Raw genomic sequence first — 20,154 nt, forward strand, 5'->3', positions numbered from 1 at the left:
CTTTCTTTAGTACGGATCTGCTCAGAGACGTGCGATCTGCCACCGAGAGAGAGAACGTCTTCTGAAGTGGGAGGAAGTTGTTCATTTGAATAGGATTTCATCTGAGTTTTATTTTTATCCGTGTGATTACAGAGCGTCTCTGTGCACCATGAGTCATCCAGAGCTTCGGATATGATCATGATTCAGGGGCTTTAATAAAAAAAAAAAAAGAAAATAAATAAATAAATCCAAATAATTGAGGATGACATTTTAAATCGGTGCTTCGCATATATTAGATTTTATGAGTTTTGAGAAAGAGAGAAGATGAGAAGGACGTCCATCATCGAACAGATTTCATTTTGCGCTTGATTATTCCAGCCATATCCAGCTGGAACCGGAAGGTTACGAGTTCAAACCCCAGCACCAACAAGCATCCACTTCTGGGCTCTTAACCCTGCACAGATGTAAGTCGCTCTGAATAAGGGCGTAGGTTGTATAAAATGAAAGTGTTCCAGCTCCATGAACATCTGCATCTGGGTTGGATAATGTGTGTGTGTGTGTGTGTGTGTGTGTGTGTGTGTGTGTGTGTGTGTGTGTGTGTGTGTGTGTGTGTGTGTGTGTGTGTTTTTGGGGTTGGAAGATCTCAAATTCTCAGTATTATCGAACACCTTTGAGATGAATTGGAACGAAACTAGTGCCCCCTTGTGGCTGAAATCTTACAACAATGTCCATAAAATCTAGTGGAACGTGGAGATGAAATATGGAATGGGATGGTAAAAAAGAAGGACATAACAATCTTATGGTGAGGTGTCCACAAACTTTTGGACATATATTTATACACACTATATAAACACTTCCTGGGGTGCTCAGGAGAGAAACCCTATACGATTGTGTGTGTGTAACTAAGCTATAGTCGGAACACACACCCATCTGAAAGAATGTTCACGTCTGGATTTTCAACATGGCGTGTTTGCGGCTGAAAGGACGTCACGTCCGCGATCGTGACATCACCGGTTGTCACGGACACCCGCCAGAGATGGAGCGAGAGAATAGCTTTTAATTGCAGCTGCATTATGGGCCTGCGGAGGGTTTTTTTTGTTTTGTTTTGTTTCATTCATTCGTGCTTTCGTCGAAACGTGCTCGGGTTTGTTGACACGCGTTTGCCTCTGGTGCAAACACAACAGCCCCTGCAACAGACACCTGCCACCTGCCTGGGCAACAATGCAACCTGGGCTTTCCGATCCTACTGGAACGTGGGAAACGTGTGTGCTGGGGGCGAGTACATCGTTTGAATGCTCCTACTGTCATCATGAATGTTAGAACAGACTGTGTGTGTGTGTGTGTGTGTGTGTGTTTGTTTGTTCTTTAGACCCCCCAGGACACTCATGGACCGTCACTCGAAACCGACCAATTGATTGACGGCTGTCATTTAGGATGACTGTGGAACACTCCATGCCGCCCGATGCATGGTCCAAAAGCCTGCTGTGTTAAAGGATGTTTCAGGATGCGTATTGGTTAAGTTTGTATACGTAACACACAATAAATACACAATCCAAAAAAAAATAAATCGGCTGAAGCTCACAATCAAATGCTCATCGGGTGGAGATTCTGACCAGATTTCGGGTTCTTAGAATGTTCTGAGATTAGGGTTATTAAAAACAAAAAAATAAAAACACCACAAAAAACGTTCCTAGAACGTTAATCTTATTATGCGCTAACATTAGCGAAACGTTTGTTCTTGCATTTTCCACAAAAGTACAATTTTTCGCTTTTAGATTGTCAGCTGAGGTTCTTAGTCGTCCCGATTCCTATTACGGTTGCAAACGACCTCCGAATGATCTCATCTCATGGACACCTAAACACGTGATTCTTTCTGAACATCTCATTCACCTTCTTTTTCTCTTATAATTCAATACAATTCATGTTTATTTGTATTGCCCATTTAACGATGAACAATGAAACCGTAAGTTTGTCCCTGAGGAACGAGCCGGTGGCAAAAGGAGCAGCGAAAAACTCCCTGAGACGGCATAAAGAAGAAACTTTGAGAGGAACCAGACTCAAGAGAGGAACCAGACTCATCTAGGTTGCACCGAATGTCCATTAATTACAGATAAACGAATAATGAGCTCCACACTTTTGGGAAGATGTTTCACCAAATTTTTTGGAGATCTGTGAGATAAGACCAGGGTCTATAGGCAAGGAAGTGAGGAGGCCTGGGGTGAAGTTCTAATGAGGTCTTTCACCATCTCTTTACCAATGTGTTTTTTCTCCACTTTTCTCCACACAGTTCAAGAGCAGATGGTTGTATAGAACATCTATGGATCCTACAAGTCATATCCATTAAGACTTTCATGTTTTCAGATGACGATTTTTTGGTGGACAATCACAAAAACCTGCAATTTTAACAGGAGTTTGTGTATCGACTATACAACAAAACAAATAATGTCCTCGGTTGTAATTCGCTCTGGATAACTGCTGTATTCCAGCTCCATGAAGATCTGCTTTCAATGGGGTTGGCTTTGTGTAGAAGATCTTGAGTGGATGCTATAGATCTCCAAACCTACATCAGTACCTGCCTGACTTTACTAACGCCATTGTGGCCCAATGAAATCTCACAAGTGCCCACAAAATCCAGTAGAACATCTTCTCAAAGGAGTGGAGCTCATTATGTGAGTGAATGGAGACTAAATACGGAATGGGACCTTCAACATTGCGATCTTATAATAGCATGTCCACAGACTTTTGGTCAATTTTACATCTATGTGATAGAAACTGTGGCCTGAAATGAAAAAAAAAGATGTGTGTGTGTTTTGATATTTCCAATGAAAGAGCATCTCATTTGCATATTCAAATTTGGCCTCTTTTTGAATTATTCATCCCTTACGTTCATTCTTCACACAATCGGCCTCGTAATGAAAGACAGAAACAAAGAAGGGAGGAAGAAAGAAGGGAGGAAGCGGCACGGTTGTTTTATCTCCATCTGCAAAAGGGAAAGAAGAGGTTTCATTAAAGTGGTGAAAACCCAGTGGAAGATGTTCTGCTAGATTTTGTGGGAGATTTTATTCAGCCACAAGGTTGTGAGGAAGATGAGGAGGCTCGGGGTGACGTTCCAGTTCATTCCGAAGGTGTTCAATATGGTAGCAGCTCTATATAACATCCAATCCATGGAAAGCAGATCTTCATGAAGCTGGCTTTGGTGCCTCCTAGTTCTCCTTGTGAAGGGAAAATTCAACACTAAGCACAATTGTGACTGAAAAAGTCGGGTGTCCTAATACTTTTGCCACACCATGGACCATTCTCAGGAGAAGAAATCATCGGACCTGAAATGGGGTCTGGAAAATGGATATAAGTGGTCTCAAATTTAAAAAAAGAGGGACGACGAGTCGTGGAAAGAAAGAACGAGTTTCTATTCATTGATAAGACCATCTCTTGGAGGACTTCATCTTCATTTTATTGCACTTCCTTTAGGGAAACTCGAGATCTTTCACACACATCCAACCAATAAAAAGAAGATCTTCATGGAACTGGCTTCGAGCACAGGTTTGGGTCTAGATGAAGTTGTCCCAATACTTTTGCTATACAATTCATGCCAATGGCCTTTCTTAGAATTTATATAAAAGCAATCAGTTTTCCTGAAGGCCCCGTGGTGTGCACACGTGCTTGTTGACAGAAGCGTATAAAGCAGGAGATGCTTCGCTATGGTTACGCCATATTGAACTTTGCCCCCTCTTTGTGAAGAACAATTCCGACTGCCATCATTAGACCGAAGGTGACCGATACACAGGGGACACTCCAGGCTGAATAGGAAGTAGCATGACATTAAATCAGTGGTGTCTGCAGCTTCACAGAAATCAGTGTGTGTGTGTGTGTGTGTGTGTGTGTGTGTGTGTGTGTGTGTGTGTGTGTGTGTGTGTGGGCGGGCGGGCGAGAGATCGGTCGGTGCAGTGCCTCGTATGTAAATGAAAATACTTTACCTTATAAGGGTCTCTCCACATCTCCATGCTCCTGATAAAGAAAGGAAAGCAGTTATTACATGCTGCAATATGGTGCATTATTGACGCATGAACTTCAAAGTGGTTCCTCAAGGTTCTCCTTCCAAACGCCCCAAGAACATACTAATCTCTAAACCGGATATGATCTTGTTGGACATCCCGTTCCATTCAAGTGGTTCCATTCTAGATCCCATAATCTCAGCTGCCAAAGAGCTGCTGCATAGCACAGTCCTGCCACCACCAATCTTCCAGAAAGATCTAACTTGGTCTCATTAGATCATCTTTGTGCTGATGCCAAAATAATTAATGCCTCATAATTTCAGGGGTTTTGCATATTCACCATCAAGGTGCTCCTGTTCCATGCAAACACCCCAAGAACATCACCAATTCCCATTTTTGTCAGGGTTTTGAGGAACCGGCACGATCATGACTGTTATGTCGTTTTTGTCATCTTTCCACTCAGTTATTTAATTCCTCAAAGCATCCCTGTCCCCCATCCCTTTTTTTATCTGAAGACCTGGCTCTCAACTGATGTTCCAAATCATTCCATAGGTTTCCACTGGAGTCAGGGCTCAGTTGAAGGTCACTGCAGTTCTTCTACAACACACTCCATCACACCATGTCTGCATGGACCTCGCTTTGTACACATTGGCAGTGGAACTCTCAAACATTGTAGCAGGAACATGAACATTTCCCAGAGCTGAGAACAAACCCTAATAACGAATCCAGCTCCTTCTCAGTTCTTCATCACACCACACTTCTTTCACTGCATCACATTCTGCATTCGAGGGAGCGTTCTCCTGTCATCCAGCTTCATCTATCAAGCTGTCAGATAGTGATACGTAATTCATCTCTCCAGAGGAGACGTTTTTTACAGCACAGGAACACACTGGTGGTGAGCTTTACATCACTCCAACCAAGACTTTGTATTGTGACAATTCTTGTGAGTGGCTGAAAACAGGGAGAGCTTTCATGAAGCTTCTGATCTCCATACAGGACAGTAGCATCTGATGCTCCATGATTTGCTTCAAGGATATTGATTTTGTTCATTATTGTACATTTGAAGTATCTTAGCGATCATCCCATCCATCCATCCATCCATCCATCCATCCATCCATTAATCCATTGATCTCTCTATCCATTCCTCTCCATCCATCCATTCATCCATCCCTCTCCATCCATAGATGGAGGAATGAAGATGAATAATGAATCCATCCATCCATCCATCCATCCATCCATCCCTCTATCCATCCCTCTCCATCCATAGATGGATAAATGAAGTTAAATAATGAATCCTTTCATCCATCCATTCATTCTTCCCTCTCCTTCCATCTATTAATCCTCTCCATCTATCCATCAATCCCTCTCCATCCATCCATCCATCCATTTCATCCATCTACCTATTAATCCACTATATCCATCCATTCATTAATTCCATCCATCCATCCTCTCCATCCACCCATTAATTTTCTCCATCCCATTCTTTCCCTCTCCATCCCTCTTCACTCCTCCCCTCTGCTCGTTCGCCTCGCCACGTTGCTCGTCACGTGACGCCGAGCGCTCGCTCAAAAATCTCAGCGACATTCAGGCGACACTCGGGCGCGCATCATCATCATCATCGCTCGTGGTAAACCGGCGGCGGAGGCGGAGGCGGCACGCGAGCTTTCGTCCACCTTTCGAGCGAAACATCCGGGTGTCGCGCGCGTCCGCGCTCGCGTAATGCGCAGTCGCGGCGCTGCAGCCGTTCCGGCGATTTGAGGAGGTGGTAGTGGTGAAGGAGGAGGGCGGAGAGACCGGAGGGACCGGAGAGACCGGAGAGTGCCAGAGACACCGAGACGCAGCGGGACGTTGATTTTGGGCAAAGCTTCATACACTTGGAAGCACTGGAAGAAAAAAAAAATAAGAGAAAAGAAAGGGGAGAAAAAAAAACCGCGCATCCTGGTTCGCATGCAGGCTGAAGACATGGACGCGGAGGAGACGGTGGACACGCGCGTCCTGAGATGCCATAAATAAGAACAGCGATGCGAGCTCGAGCGGCTTCCCCTCCTTCCCACCTCCCCCATCTCTCCCCCTGAACCGTTGATATCTCGTCTCAGGTGCCTGGTCCTTCTTGACGCAGTGTGTGTGCGCGCGAGCGCGCGCGCGGGTGCGTGTGTGTTTGCGGGTGCGTGTGTGCATTTGCGCGCGTGTGTGTGTGTGCGCGCGCGCTTGAACTCGGGAGGGGGGTGAAGGTGGAGGAAAGCGGAAATGAAGAAGTTTAATATTCGAAAGGTGCTGGACGGCTTGACGGCGGTTTCCTCACCTTCTGCGTTGTCGCATTTGGGGCCAGGGGCCAAGGAGAACGACTTCATCCTGCCGGAGACGCTCCAGTCCGAGCACTTCCAGCTCTGCAAGGTGGGTGAGCAATTACTGAGATTCAATCAATCAATCAATCAATCAATCAATCAATCAATCAATCGATACCCGTACACACTGGATTCAACCGTGCGCGCGCCGGGTTCCCACCTTTGATGCCAAGCGTGTTTAATTAGCGTGGATTAAACCCCTTTCTGTGTCCACCGAAGGACTCAAATTCTTTATGAATAGATGCACTACACACGCACACACACACACACACGCACGCACGCACGCGCACATACAGTGCAATTTTTACGCACGGTCCGTATTTATCTATAGACAAATTAAATGTTCAGTTGTGCATACACGAAAATGTGTGTGCGTGTGTGTGCGTGCGCAATTGATGTATATGCGTGCATAGTGCACTGGGGTGTGTAGAGCGGTGAGGCACACACACACACACACACACACACACACAGCAGCAAACATCCAACATCTGGCCTAATCTGTTGTGTTCGGGATTATGTCAGTCTGTCAGTACAATTGATTTCTGGCACTCCTGACTAATATCTCTCTCTCTCTCTCTCTCTCTCTCTCTCTCTCTCTCTCTCTCTCTCTCTCTCACACTCACACACACACACACACACACACCAGCAATGATGCAGAGCAGCCTGAAGAACATAGGAAGCACCAGAATAACAGACAGATAGATGAATAGGTTGATAGAGGAAGAGAGATGATTCCAGCACCATGTTGCAAAAGATTTACTGTAACATCCTGCATTTACCGCTTCGTTCTTCATGTGTTTCACCTTCAGACTGTTCGCCATGGGTTTCCATACCAGCCATCTTCCATGGCCTTTGACCCGGTCCAGAAAATACTTGCCATCGGGACCCAGAGCGGAGACTTGCGGTTGTATCCTTTATACTCAAGTGCGTCTTGCTGACTCGGCATGTGTGCTGCTTTTTAGAGATCACCTGTAAGTACCTTTTCAAACCTTTTGCATCATACTGACTATCAGACTCTATGGAAAAGCATCCACGTGTCCCGTCGTGATCCTGAACGTGAAGCCAATTTCATGAAAGATTTGTGTGATCCCTCCTGTTTTAGTTGTTAGTGAGACTCTGGAGAACTCTTTTGAGTGTAGAAACGACCCTTTTAGTTTGCGACTAAACCTTATTTGATGGTCAGGATTAGTGAATGAAGGCGAACGAAGGAAATAAAAGGAAACATGCAGCTATAGATTTTGATCAAAGCTTCAACGATGAACCTCAGCTCTCAGAATAAATTCTAGAATACGCTATTTTTTCCACTACATGCTGAATCTGTACAGTCTGCAAGTCCGCAGTCTCCACTGTTGCTCGGTTATACGGTATCCAGTTTGAATTCTTTACTCTCAAGCTCGTTCTTACTTCTCAGTATTTTGTCTGTCTCAGCTTTTTTCTCCCCCCTCCTTCTTGCCCATGAGGATGATAGAAAGTGGCAGATCAAGAGGCCAAAGCAGCAGAGCCGTCTAGAAGATTACCGAACAAAAGAATAAAGAGAAGTGTACAGTTTCATGCCTTTGGGCTTCTGCAGTGTGATCTTGAGAGGAAAAAAAAATCAGGCTGTTTGCAGTTTTCTTGGTAAAGCAGGAAAATTTGCTTATGTGTATATGTTTATATATACAATGTTTTGGCGAGCCAGCCAGGAGTCAAACCTAGAATCTTCTGTATTGAGAATTGAGCCACTTAATTGTAATGTCTACTCGGACATGGGGTCTGAGTTATGACAAATGGTTGGTCTAAATACTGGATTCTGATTGGCTGGAAGTTCAAGTTGTTTGCATTTGCCAGTTAAATCGAACCCGAATCGAAACATAATAACATCTGATTCCATCCAGAGTAAAACAGACATTGTAGACATTTCCTAAAGACCTTCTTATGGTGATTTTTTTTTTTTTTTTTGTGAGGCACAAGATGAAAACGAGACAAAAACGAGAAATAGGAAGAAAAAAACAGCACCAGGTGTTAACTGCAACAGTTTACGAGTCGAAACGCAGCACTGATGCACTTTCTCGTAGAAATAAATGGAATTTGATGCCACTACTTTGTCTCTGGGTGCGATTCGAAAGCAGCAGGATTCCAGACGTAGCAGTTTGTGTCGTGTATAAAACGCGTAAAGAAAAAGGAAAAGATGTGTTCGGACAGTTTCGTTTTGAAAATATTGTCTTTTTTTTAGACTTTGCAGGGATGAAATATTTTTGCTGAAACCTGAAATCCTCTTTTCACGCTCGAACAAAAAAAACACAGCTAAGACGTGTTCAGGATGTGCAGTCGGACTCGAGGATTTCGTCGTCATTCAGACCGAAATCTGTGGCTCTTAATGTATCTAAAGTGGCAGAGGGTTGAGATTGTGTGAAAAAAGGTTAATGAGAAAGAGAATGTGAGACTTGAGTGAGAGAGAGAAATCCATCCAAATTTGTATTTTTGTCTCAAAACGAGCTCTAAAGACTCTCGCATGTTTCCAATGTCGGATGAACCGAGCTGTCCTGCGTTTCTCGTCATTTTTTACTCATCCCAGGACACTTTTCACTTTTTAGTTACAGCTGCATGCAGGAAGCAACAAAAGAGGTTTAGCTTTTTTCCTCTTTAACAACCTTATAAAATATTCACTTGTCTGTATGTGTGTCGTAAAAAGTAGCTAAACTTTGCCTGTCACGTGTGTGTGTATGTGTGTGTATGTGTATGTGTGTGTGTGTGTGTGTGTGTGTGTGTGTGTGTGTGTGTCTTGGTGGTTGTTGTTCTTTTTGCAAAATGGATTAAGTGCAAAGGATAGAAAATGGCAGACTCAAAGTGCTCTCTCTCTCTGTCTCTCTCTCTCTCTCTCTCTCTCTCTCTTTCTTTCCTTCTCTCTCTCTCTCTCTCTCTCTCTCTCTCTCTCTCTCTCTCTCTCTCACTCTCAATCACTCTCTCTATCGATCAGATTCTCCAAAAAAACAACATAAACAGCATTATGATAAGCAATAACAGCGTCCCATTCCACATTTAGTCTCCATTCTCTCTTATAATTAGCTCCACTCTTCTGGACAGATGTTCCTCTAGATTTTTTTTGGGAGATTTGGGAGATTTCATCCAGCCACAATTGCATTAAAATCAGGTACTGATGTAGGTGAGGAGGACCGGAGGTGCAGTCAGAGTAAAAAAAAAAAAAAATTCATCCCACTAGGGTTTAAGCTCTATAGGAGGCCACTCAAGATCTTCCATGCACATCGAACTCCTGGAAAGCAGATGTTCATGGTGCGCTTGATGTCCGGAACAGGGTTGGGTCTCGTAGTTGGAGCGAAGCGGAAAAATAACTGTGCTCCTCGATCCCAAGTTCCCTGGGGGAACAATTTAACAAAGAAGCAAAGAGAAGATAAAATAATTGGGTGTCCCAATACTTTTGGAAAGATGCATATTTCTCAATATAGGGTGCGAATACTTTTGGCCCACACAATGTCTCTTTCTTTCTTTCTCCCTCTATTTCTCTTTCTCTTTTTCACTTTCTACCTATCGATTAGTTTTTCTCTCTCTCTTTCTCAATTTGTCTCTCTCTTTGTCTTTCTTTCATCCTCCCTGTTCTTCTTTCACTCTCACTTTTTCTCTCTGTGTCTCGAATACGTTATTTCTGTTGCTCTTCCTTTCCTGTCTTTCTTGTGTGCTCTCTCTCTCTCTCTCTCTCTCTCTCTCTCTCTCTCTCTCTCTCTCTACTACTATTTCATTCTCTCCCTTTTCCATTTCCTTCATTGTCTATTAGTCTTTGTCTCTCTATCACTCTCTTATTCTTTCTTCTTCCTGTTTCTCTCTCTCATTTTTCTCTCTGTATCTCAATCACCTTCTCTTTTCTGTCGTTCTAGTGTATTCTCTCCTTCTCTCTTTTTCGCTCTGTATGTATGGCTTTTGCCATCTTTCCGTCTCTCTCTTTCCTTCTCTTTCATCCTCCCACACTTTTCTTTTTATCTCTCTTTCTCTCTCCTATTCTCTCCCATTTTTTCTCCTCTCTTCTCTTTCTTCTATCTTTCTCTATCGCTCATCCTTTCTCACCTTTTCACTCTTGCACCCCTCTCTTATGTCTTTTCTTTCTTCTTCTTCTCTCACTTTTTCTCTTCATCTCGCTCTCTTCTCTCTCTTCTTTCTCTTTCTCATCCTCGCTCACTTTTTCTTTTTATCTTGCTTCTCGTTCTTTTTCCCCTTTCTCCTCCTCTCCTAATTTTCCTCTCTTTTCTCCCTCTCTTCTTTCTTTCTTTATTTCTCTCTCAAGCTCTCTCACCTTTTTCTCTTTTATTCCTCTCTTTTTCTTTCTTTCTTTCTTTCTTTCTTTCTTTCTTTCTTTCTTTCTTTCTTTCTTTCTTTCTTTCTTTCTTTCTCTCTCTCTCTCTCTCACCGTCTTTTTCTTTTCATCCCTCTCCTCTTCATCACTTTTTTCTCTCTCACATTTCCTCTATTCTCTCTCTTTTATTTTCTACATTTCTCTCTAAAATTAAATAAATAAATACTAATAATAAATGCAAATAAATAAAAAAATCTCTTTTCGCTCTCTCTCTCTCTCTCTCTCTCTCTCTCTCTCTCTCTCTCTCTCTCTCTCTCTTTGCAACTTTCTCCAAGTCCTTCAGTTATTAAGCATAAAGCAGTACCATGTAAACTTTGGCCTTTTTTTCAATAGAGAGGGAGAGAGTTGTTGTTGTGTGGGGCAGGAGGAAGAGCTCTTACATAAGAGCTAAAAATAATCAGACTTTATTGCTGCCGCAGCCGCAGCCGTCTCCCCAGTAACGTGCCTTCAGAGGAATATCAAACCGAAAAAAAGCATCGATAGAAATATGAAGGATCCATGTCCCGTGTCAGACGGATTCAGGACCACGGAGAGCGTCTGGGGTCTATCTCCTTATGCGTGTTGTAGGACGAGAGTCGTGTCCCCAGTGAGACGTAGCTCTGAGACGACGTGGACGTGGAGAGTCTTTAAATACTAATATTAAATTATGAAGGTATGAATGCACACTGAATAGTCAAAAGTTTGTGGACACGCCGTTCCACATTTAGGTTCTATTCACTCTTATAATAAGCGCCACTCTTCTTCTGGAAAGATGTTCCACATGACCATTTCATTGAGATCTGTGAGATTGCATAAAGGTGTTAGTAAAGTGAGGCACTGATGTTGGTGATGTCTAGTCTGGAGTCTAGACCCTTTCTGTCTAGTCAGGAGGATCTCTTTTTTCATCTGCCCGATCTTGTCTCGTCTCATCTCTCGTCTCACTCTTCACGTTCAAGTTTTGCCATTATGTAAATAATTGAAAGATTTACTTTTATTTCATGAATTTATTTTTTAGGTCTGGGCACCATTAGATTGCTATAATAACCTCCACTCTTCTGGAAAGATTTAATTCCTTCCATTTTTAAAATCAGGTACTGAGGTGAGGCCTGGGGATGATGTTCCAAAAAATCCCAAAGGTGTTCAATAGGATTTAAGCTCAATGGCAGACCATTAAGGATCTTCCACACACATCCAACCTCATGGAAAGTAGATCTTCATGGAACAGTGCACTTAGTGTCATGCTGGAACAGGTTTTAGTTCTCCTTTAGTTCTCATGGTACAGCATCCAACGACGTCTTACACAATTGTGTGCCTCCAAGATTGTTGTTACAGTTTAAAGGAGAACCACATCTATCTGAAAAAAGTCGGGTGTCCAAATACTATTGGCACCAGAAAGCCGTGTCTGAGTCAGAAACCGAAACAAAAATATCATAATTTTCATAATTGTATTTTGTAAAAGGATAATTTTTCTTGTGGCTGTGTGATACTGTAGATCTCATATAGGTGCAGATGATTGTGTGTGTGTGTGTGTGTGTGTGTGTGTGTGTGTGTGTGTGTGTGTGTGTGTGTGTATAGGGGTGTGGGGGTGGTTTAAAACTGGACATGGCTGAACATTGCGTGGCCTGTTGAGTCATTGCTTTTTAATGCTTTAATGCTAAGTTGAGACAGACAGACAGACACACACACACACACACACACACACACACACACACACACACACTCATATAGACCAGGGCTCTGATTGTGTCTTTATGCCTGAGTGGATATGAATCCTGCCTGTTAGACTGTGATGTCAGATACACATCATGGTAAAGACAGACGGGAAAGAATTCTGTGTATGTGTATGTTTTACCTTGAACCAATCCCATGCTCTTTTACACAGGCAAGTTTTTTTTAAATACTGACTCCTTCAGGAACACTGACTCCTTAGAAAACATTGATTTCTTCAGAAGCACAAATTTCCTTCAGAAACACTGATTCCTTCAGAAATACTGATTTCTATAAAAACACAGACTTCTACAGAAACACTGACTTTAAAAAACAAAACAAAATGACTCCCTCTAGAACACTGACTCCCTCAGGAACACTGACTCATCCAAAAATCTTAACTCCTCCAGAAACATAGACTGCTCAGGAAAACTAACTCCTCCAGAAACACTGACTCTGCAAGAAACACAAATTCTTTCAGAAACACTGACTCCTTCAGGAACACCGGCTTCTCCAGAAACACAGACTCTTCCAAAAATCTTAACTTTTGAAGAAAAACCGACTGCTCCAGAAACAGACTGCTCAAAAAAACAAACTCCTCTAGGAACACTGACTCCCTAAGAAACACAAATTCTTTCAGAAACACTGACTTATCCAGAAACACAGACTCTTCCAACAACAGTGACTCCTCCAGAAACACTGACTCCTTTAGGAACATTGACTCCTTTGGGAAAACCGATTACTCCAGAAACACAGACTCCTTCACAAACACAAATTCCTCCAGACACACTGACTCCTTTAGGAACACTGACTCCTTTAGGAACACTGACTCCTTCAGGAACACTGACTCCTTCAGGAACACTGACTCCTTCAGGAACACTGATTACCCCAGAAACTGAGACTCTTCCAGAACCTTGACTCCTGCAGCAACACTATTGAGACAGTCTATAGACACTGTATGGACAAAAGAGCAAAAGATCTGGAAGGTCTAGAGTTTGAAGTGTCGTCCTTCTTTTTTCTCTCTTCATGTTTATACACCTACTTATACTTTCCTCTTCTTGTTCTCGTTCTCGTTCTCTTTTTTTATTATTCTTTCGCTTCTGTCTCTTGCATTTGCTTGGAGCGCTCAGGCGTCCGGTGTCAGAGGTGCTGAATGTGGCAATAAAAGATTCTTCAGTAGCAATCGTTCTTTCCGCCTGGCCTCCTACACACACACACACACACACACACACACACACACACACACACACACACACAAGCCTGAATCAAAGCTGCAGATTTTGTGTCAAATGGTCAAATTTGTCAGATATTTTTTGTCCTCTTTAAGATCTTTCTCTCTCTCTCTCTCTCTCTCTCTCTCTCTCTCTCTCTCTCTCTCTCCTTTTCTATGTCGTTTTTTCCCTCTCTCCTCTTTTTCTCGCTCTCTCTTTTCGTAACGATTTCCAGATCCCCTGTTCCTCCTCGCGCTGCTGCAGAGTCATGCATTTCTAATGCGTCGTTGCAGACAGCGGTGTGTGCGTGCCCCCTTTCACTTCTGCCCTTCTTCCTCGCATCCATCATGTTGTGATCGTTTTTTTTCATGTAATTCAAAAACAAACGCACAGAAACCTTACGATGAGACGAGATGAAAGGAGACAAGACGAGGCATGATGAGACGAGACAAGATATAAAGATGTGGCCATGTGTCTCATTCGCTCAGGCCTTGGGTATTGCGGCGAATAGCTGTGTTTTGTATCTCTGATCAAATTGTCATGGTGCTTGAAAACGAGGGAAAAAGAAAGCAAGAGAGAGAGAAAGAGAGAGAGAGAGAGAGAGAGAGAGAGAGAGAGAGAGAGACTGTGAGATCGAGAGAGAAAGAAAGAGAGAATGAGGGAAAAGCAAGAAAACACAAGTAAAAGGATTAGGGATGATGCTGCTGAGCGTCACACCCACACTTCTCCTTCTAGGTACTGGCTGATGTTCAGAGCACATGCGTCATCATTGCATAAAACACACACACACACACACACACACACACACACACACACACACACACACACACAAACACAAATATGTATAGATTCAAACTGGCACGTTTCCTCACGTTACATGGAATTGCGTTTATAGTGTAGCACATTGACGTATCTTTCTTTCTTTCTTTCTTTCTTTCTTTCTGTGGTTCTTTTTTATTTCTATTCATTAAACCCTTTGTTTTTTTTCTTTTTTTTTTACATTAACATTCATAAGCGAATTGGGATGTTCAAAAAATAAGTGTGGTCATGTCTCCAAAACTGGATTGGTAGAAGAACAACCTCCATGATTTGCTAGTCTGGAATTTTCCCTTTGCCTTCTGTAACACCACATTTGATCCACCTGGGCTTCCTTCCAGGAATCAGGAAATCATGTGTGTCCTGTAAGGAGAAAAGAAATTTCTCAGTAGATAAGAATCAGAGGTCCTCTGCCAGCTGCATCACATCCACAGGAGAGTCAGATGGAGCAGACCGATGGTCCTGAAGCCACTCTGGCAAGAAGTGAAGCGATTAATTGTTCCAGCGCCACCTGTTCAGCTTCTCTGGCTTCTTGAAGATCTTGGAGATGGGCAGCCATGCCTGCAAGAGTTCCATAAGACTTGAGGAACCTCCATGAGTGATGGGCGAGGAGCCAGTTTGTGAAGTTAGATTGTCTTCACTGCTTTTGGATGTTCCACTGTGCTTACTTGCAGTTGTGATCCCTTATCTTCTAAAGGGTATTAGGGAAGGGAAAAGAGAGGGGAGAAGAAGGAAGGAGAGGTGAGGTAAGAGATGAGTGGAGAAGAGACGAGAAAAGAGAAGGAGGAAAGGAGAGAGATTGAAGGGAAAAAAGTGCAGAAGAAAAGGGTAGACAAAAAAAGAAAAAGCAATGAGAGGTGAAAGGAAGAGAGGAGTGGGCAGGAGAAGGGGAAAAGAAAAAAGAGGTGAAAGGGAAAAGAGAGAAAAGTTGTATGAAGAGAAGAGAGAAGAGAAGAGAGAGAAGAGAAGAGAAGAGAGAAGAGAAGAGAAGAGAAGAGAAGAGGGAAAAGGTAATAGAGAGAAGTGGAAGACAAATGAGAAGAAAGGAAAGGAAGAGTGCAAAGGAGAAAAGAAAAGGGAGACAAGAGGAGAAGGAGGAGAACAAAGAAGAAAAGAGGAGAGGTGAAAAAGGTGAAGGAAGACAGGGAGAAAAAAGAGAAAAGAAAGGAAAAGTGGAGAAGAAACATAAGACAAAAGGAGAAGAGAAGAGAAGAGAAGGAGAAATGAAAAGTGGAGACAAACAAGGAGACATAAAAAGAAAATAAAAGATTGAAATAGACGAGAAGGTAAGAGAGGAAAAGAGAGTGAAAAGGAGGAGAGAGGAGAGGAGAAGGTATTTTTTTAGAAGCCACAGCCTGAAAATCACCCAGCATGCAGATGTGGGGAGGAACGTGTGTGAGATCCATCAGAAGCGCACAGCTGGCCTCAGGAAGAGCACAGCATGACACACATCACACACTGATGAATGGAGACCGAACCAATGAGAACGAAGGAGGAACTTCATGTGATGAAGGAGGGTTTTTTTTCTCCCACTTTTGATGTTGGAGAAGAAAACGGGAGCCTGTGTGACATGTGTGTGTGTGTGTGTGTGTGTGTGTGTGTGTGTGTGTGTGTGTTGAGGAGCATGCTGCGTTTCTCCTGAGGCCAGGAACGAGCTTGTGGTTGCTCTCTCATGTGTCTCGCAATACATTTGCATGTATAATCTGATGTTTTGTGATCAGGACGAGTTGAGATGAAGGTCAGGAAGTGAGTTTTGTCGTGCAGAACGCAGGACCTGCTTACACGCTGCTTTGCCAAGTGTGTGTGTGTGTGTGTGTGTGTGTGTGTGTGTGTGTGTGTGTACTATTGATGAGGAGATTGTAAACAGTGATGAAGTGAGATGTTCTCCTCCAGGATGAGATCTGGATAATACCAGGAATTCTCCAGCATGCAGTGATGATGATGATGCACGAGTGTTAAATATTAGCACGTAGCGAAGTATACACGCGGGTGGTGCCGGCTCGCGCTGCATTATTCATGAGACGGAGAACAATCCAGATCCGTTGGAGTATTATTACACAGAATATCTCACCTGCTTCCTCCTCTTCTCTCACTCCATCCCCTCTCTCGTTCTTTCCCTCTTTCACTGCATGTCTTCTGCACTTCACCCCGAGTTCAAACGAGATCCAGCAGCTTATGAATATGTATCGTGCAAAAAAGTGTGTTTGGAAGACCATATGTGGATCTTGAGAGCTGGAACTTTCTTGAAGGACCTTTGGGATGAAATCAAACCAGGCCTCCACACTTCCTCACCTCCATCAGTCTTTACTAAGTGTCTGAATGACCAACAAAGCATCACGTTTCCACGACTGAGCAACTCTGCATTCCAGATGTTACAGTGTTTAAATGTTTCCAACGGCGCGTGTTTAAATATCATTGATTTACTATTCATAACAGCTTAGTACCTCTCTCTGTATCACTTCCTGCATCCGTCCTCTTTCTCTCTCGCTTACTTCATCGCTTTCTTATCGATCGCTTTATTCTCACTCCATTTTTCGCCTTTATCTAGCGTTAAAACCCAGTGGATTTTATTTGGTCATTTGTATTATATTGAGCTCTGGAGGTAGCAGAGCTGAAGATGTTGAGATGTTTGTTGGGAGACAAGGTGAGGGAGGAAAGATTGAGATGTTTTGGACATGTGCAGAGGAGGGACATGGGGTCTATCAGTAGGAGAATGCTGAGGATGGAGCCACCAGGAAGGAGGAAAAGAGGAAGAGCAAGAAAGAGGTTTATGGATGTGGTGAGGGAAGACATGCAGGTAGTTGGGTTGAAGGCAGATGTAGAGGACGGGGGGGTATGGAGACGGATGATCCGCTGTGGCGCCCCCTAATGAGAGAAGTCGAAAGAAGAAGGAGGGGTTATGGTTGGTCACTTACTTGATCAAAACCTTGGATAGACAAGCTTCATAGAGGGTGCTGGGTGGTCAGCTACTTGATCAAAGCCCCGAAAAGCCAAGGTTTAGAAAGTGTCCTGGGTGGTCACCTTCTTGAACAAAGCCCCAGACTGCAAAAGTATAAAAAAGTGTCCTAGTTGGTCTCCCCCTTAACACAGCCCTGGACAGCAAAGCTTTAGGGAGGGTCCTGGTTGATCGCTTTCTTGACCAAAGCCTCAGAGAGCCAAGCTTTAGGAAGGGTTCTGTTGGTCACCTTTTTGGTAGCACACGATCTCACCATGTTTTGATCCCAATGGCCTTTAACAAGAGCTCTTTAACCTCATGCCTTGTATTTTAGTCTTGTTGTGAAATAAAGAGAAGTGTGCAAACATGGAAAGCATATATATCGTCTAAATTCTTTGCAAATTTGTTGTATAGCAACACTGGTGCGTGTGGTGAATGGAGTTTAGACAGCATATGGCCATTCATTTTGTCGACAGCAGCCAGACCTTGGATTTCCTCCAGGAGCCCATCACACCCCTCTGCAACACTGTGCAGGGGATTTTTGTTGTTGTTAAGGCATTAGTATATTCAGTGCAGGGGTCTCTCCAGACTGATCGTACAGGAACATGGAAGAACCACGGCAACATCTCACTTTATAAGCTGAGATGAACAGCTCGAATTGTCAACAGGATCCACATTATGGCGTGGGCGGGTGAGAATGAGGTGTCAGTCTGAGAGCCAAAAGGAGCCGTATATCAGCATGGTGGTGTGGGATGATGATGATGATGATGATGATGAGGCTGTGTGGTTTTTATAGATGACCCACGTTCAGACTCAGGCAATTGAAGGAACATGAGGAGCAAAAAGATTCCTTTGTTATTCTTGTTCACAGCTAAAGCTGATCTGTAGTAGATTTTTAAGGAACATGGAACAAAGGTCGAGGAGGTCGTGTGGGTTCAGGATGCAGGTCGATGCTGGTTTAATAGCGATTTTGAGACAACGGATAAGTTTGGATTCGATGTATATGTCTGATCTGATCATGTCGACTAATGTGGTCAGATTTTGCATGTGAACATACAGATATGATCCAAGATCACTTGTGCATCATTATGTCCTGCTTTTTTCATCATCACTATTATCATCATCATGATATTATTATTATTATTATTATTATTATTATTATTGCTATTTTTTATATACTTTATTTTTTATTATTAATATCATCATCATATTATTATTTATTTATTTATTAATTTTTAATATCATTTTTTTTTTTTTAATAATAATTACTTTTTTTTATCATCATCATCATCATCATCATCATATTATTATTATTATTATTATTGTTGTTTTTGTTGTTATTTTTTATCATCATATTTTCATCACCATCATCCTCATCATCAGCTGCTGCAGCACGTGTGTGATGTTGTATGAAGGTTGTAGTAGTGTTTTATGCACCACATTATTTACTGTAGATTTAATTATTTCTGTAGGTTTATACAGTCATTAATCATGTTTGTGTGTGTGTGTGTGTGTGTGTGTGTGTGTGTGTGTGTGTGTGTGTGTGTGTGTTTCTGAGTTTGCAAGCGGTGAACGGTGTTTATTCGAGCGACATTAACCCGATCTGCAGCTGTGGCATAATTGTTTGCTCCCTCTAATAAATCAAACGTGTCTCCTGTAGAGTAGAAGAGTGAATTAGATGGTTTAATCATACTCTGTGTGTGTGTGTGTGTGTGTGTGTGTAGGAGAGTGTGTGAAAGTGCATACAAAATACACATACAGTATGTAGGAGAAATATTTGCGTCAGAGCAGTGTGTGTGTGTGTGTGTGTGTGTGTGTGTGTGTGTGTGTGTGTGTGTGTGCGTGTGTGTGTGTGCGTGAGAGAGAGGGATATGACTTTCTGTGCCTGGCACTAGACCATAAAAATTGCTGCTCTTATGCAGATGTTTCTGTAGGTGTTGGTGGTGTTAGTGTTGGGAGATGTTTCTGTAGGTGTTGGTGGTGTTAGTGTTGGGAGATGTTTCTGTAGGTGTTAGTGTTGGTGTTGGGAGATGTTTCTGTAGGTGTTGGTGGTGTTGGTGTTGGGAGATGTTTCTGCAGGTGTTGGTGTTGGGAGATGTTTCTGCAGGTGTTGGTGGTGTTGGTGTTGGGAGATGTTTCTGCAGGTGTTGGTGGTGATGTTGGGAAATGTTTCTGTAGGTGTTGGTGGTGATGTTGGGAGATGTTTCTGTAGGTGTTGGTGGTGGAAGATGTTTCTGTAGGTGTTGGTGGTGTTGATGGTGAGAGATGTTTCTGTAGATGCTGGTGGTGTTGATGTTGGGAGATGTTTTGTAGATGTTGGTGGTGTTGATTTTGGGAGATGTTTCTGTAGGTGTTGATGGTGTTGATGGTGGAGATGTTTCTGTAGGTGTTGGGGTGTTGATGGTGGGAGATGTTTTGTAGATGTTGGTGGTGTTGATTTTGGGAGATGTTTCTGAAGGTGTTGATGGTGTTGATGGTGGGAGATGTTTCTGTAGGTGTTGGGGGTGTTGATGGTGGGAGATGTTACTTTAGATGTTTCTGTAGGTGTCGGTGGTTTTGGTGCAGTTGTCCTAAAGGAAAATTGCTTCCACATAAAAAAGCGCATTGTTTGGAACGTATCCTGGATTTGTATTCCTTGACTCTTCCTGGTGCAGATTCGGTCGTCCCGGTGTGGAATGTTACTCTCAGCATGAGAGCGGAGCAGCCGTCATCCAGCTACAGTTCCTCATCAACGAAGTAAGTGAATATCTATCTATCTATCTATCTATCTATCTATCTATCTATCTATCTATCTATCTATCTATCTATCTATCTATCTATCTATCTATCTATCTATCTATCTATCTAT

At 42.9% G+C, this 20,154-nt stretch overlaps 1 protein-coding gene across 2 annotated transcripts in view; it reads left to right on the forward strand.

The window, feature by feature from the left end:
- The first annotated feature begins 5,514 nt into the window (after positions 1 to 5,514).
- stxbp5a (syntaxin binding protein 5a (tomosyn)) overlaps positions 5,515 to 20,154 on the forward strand; it is a 51,355-nt gene continuing 36,715 nt past the window's right edge. For both annotated transcript variants that reach the window (XM_046873999.1, XM_046874000.1), the window contains exons 1-3: positions 5,515 to 6,365; positions 7,126 to 7,223; positions 19,961 to 20,042. In XM_046873999.1, the coding sequence (XP_046729955.1) occupies positions 6,219 to 6,365; positions 7,126 to 7,223; positions 19,961 to 20,042 (327 nt within the window). In that variant the 5' untranslated portion in view covers positions 5,515 to 6,218. The remainder of the gene's footprint in view (positions 6,366 to 7,125; positions 7,224 to 19,960; positions 20,043 to 20,154) is intronic.

Source organism: Silurus meridionalis, chromosome 18 (assembly GCF_014805685.1).
Source record: "Silurus meridionalis isolate SWU-2019-XX chromosome 18, ASM1480568v1, whole genome shotgun sequence".
NCBI classification, from domain to species: Eukaryota; Metazoa; Chordata; class Actinopteri; order Siluriformes; family Siluridae; genus Silurus; species Silurus meridionalis.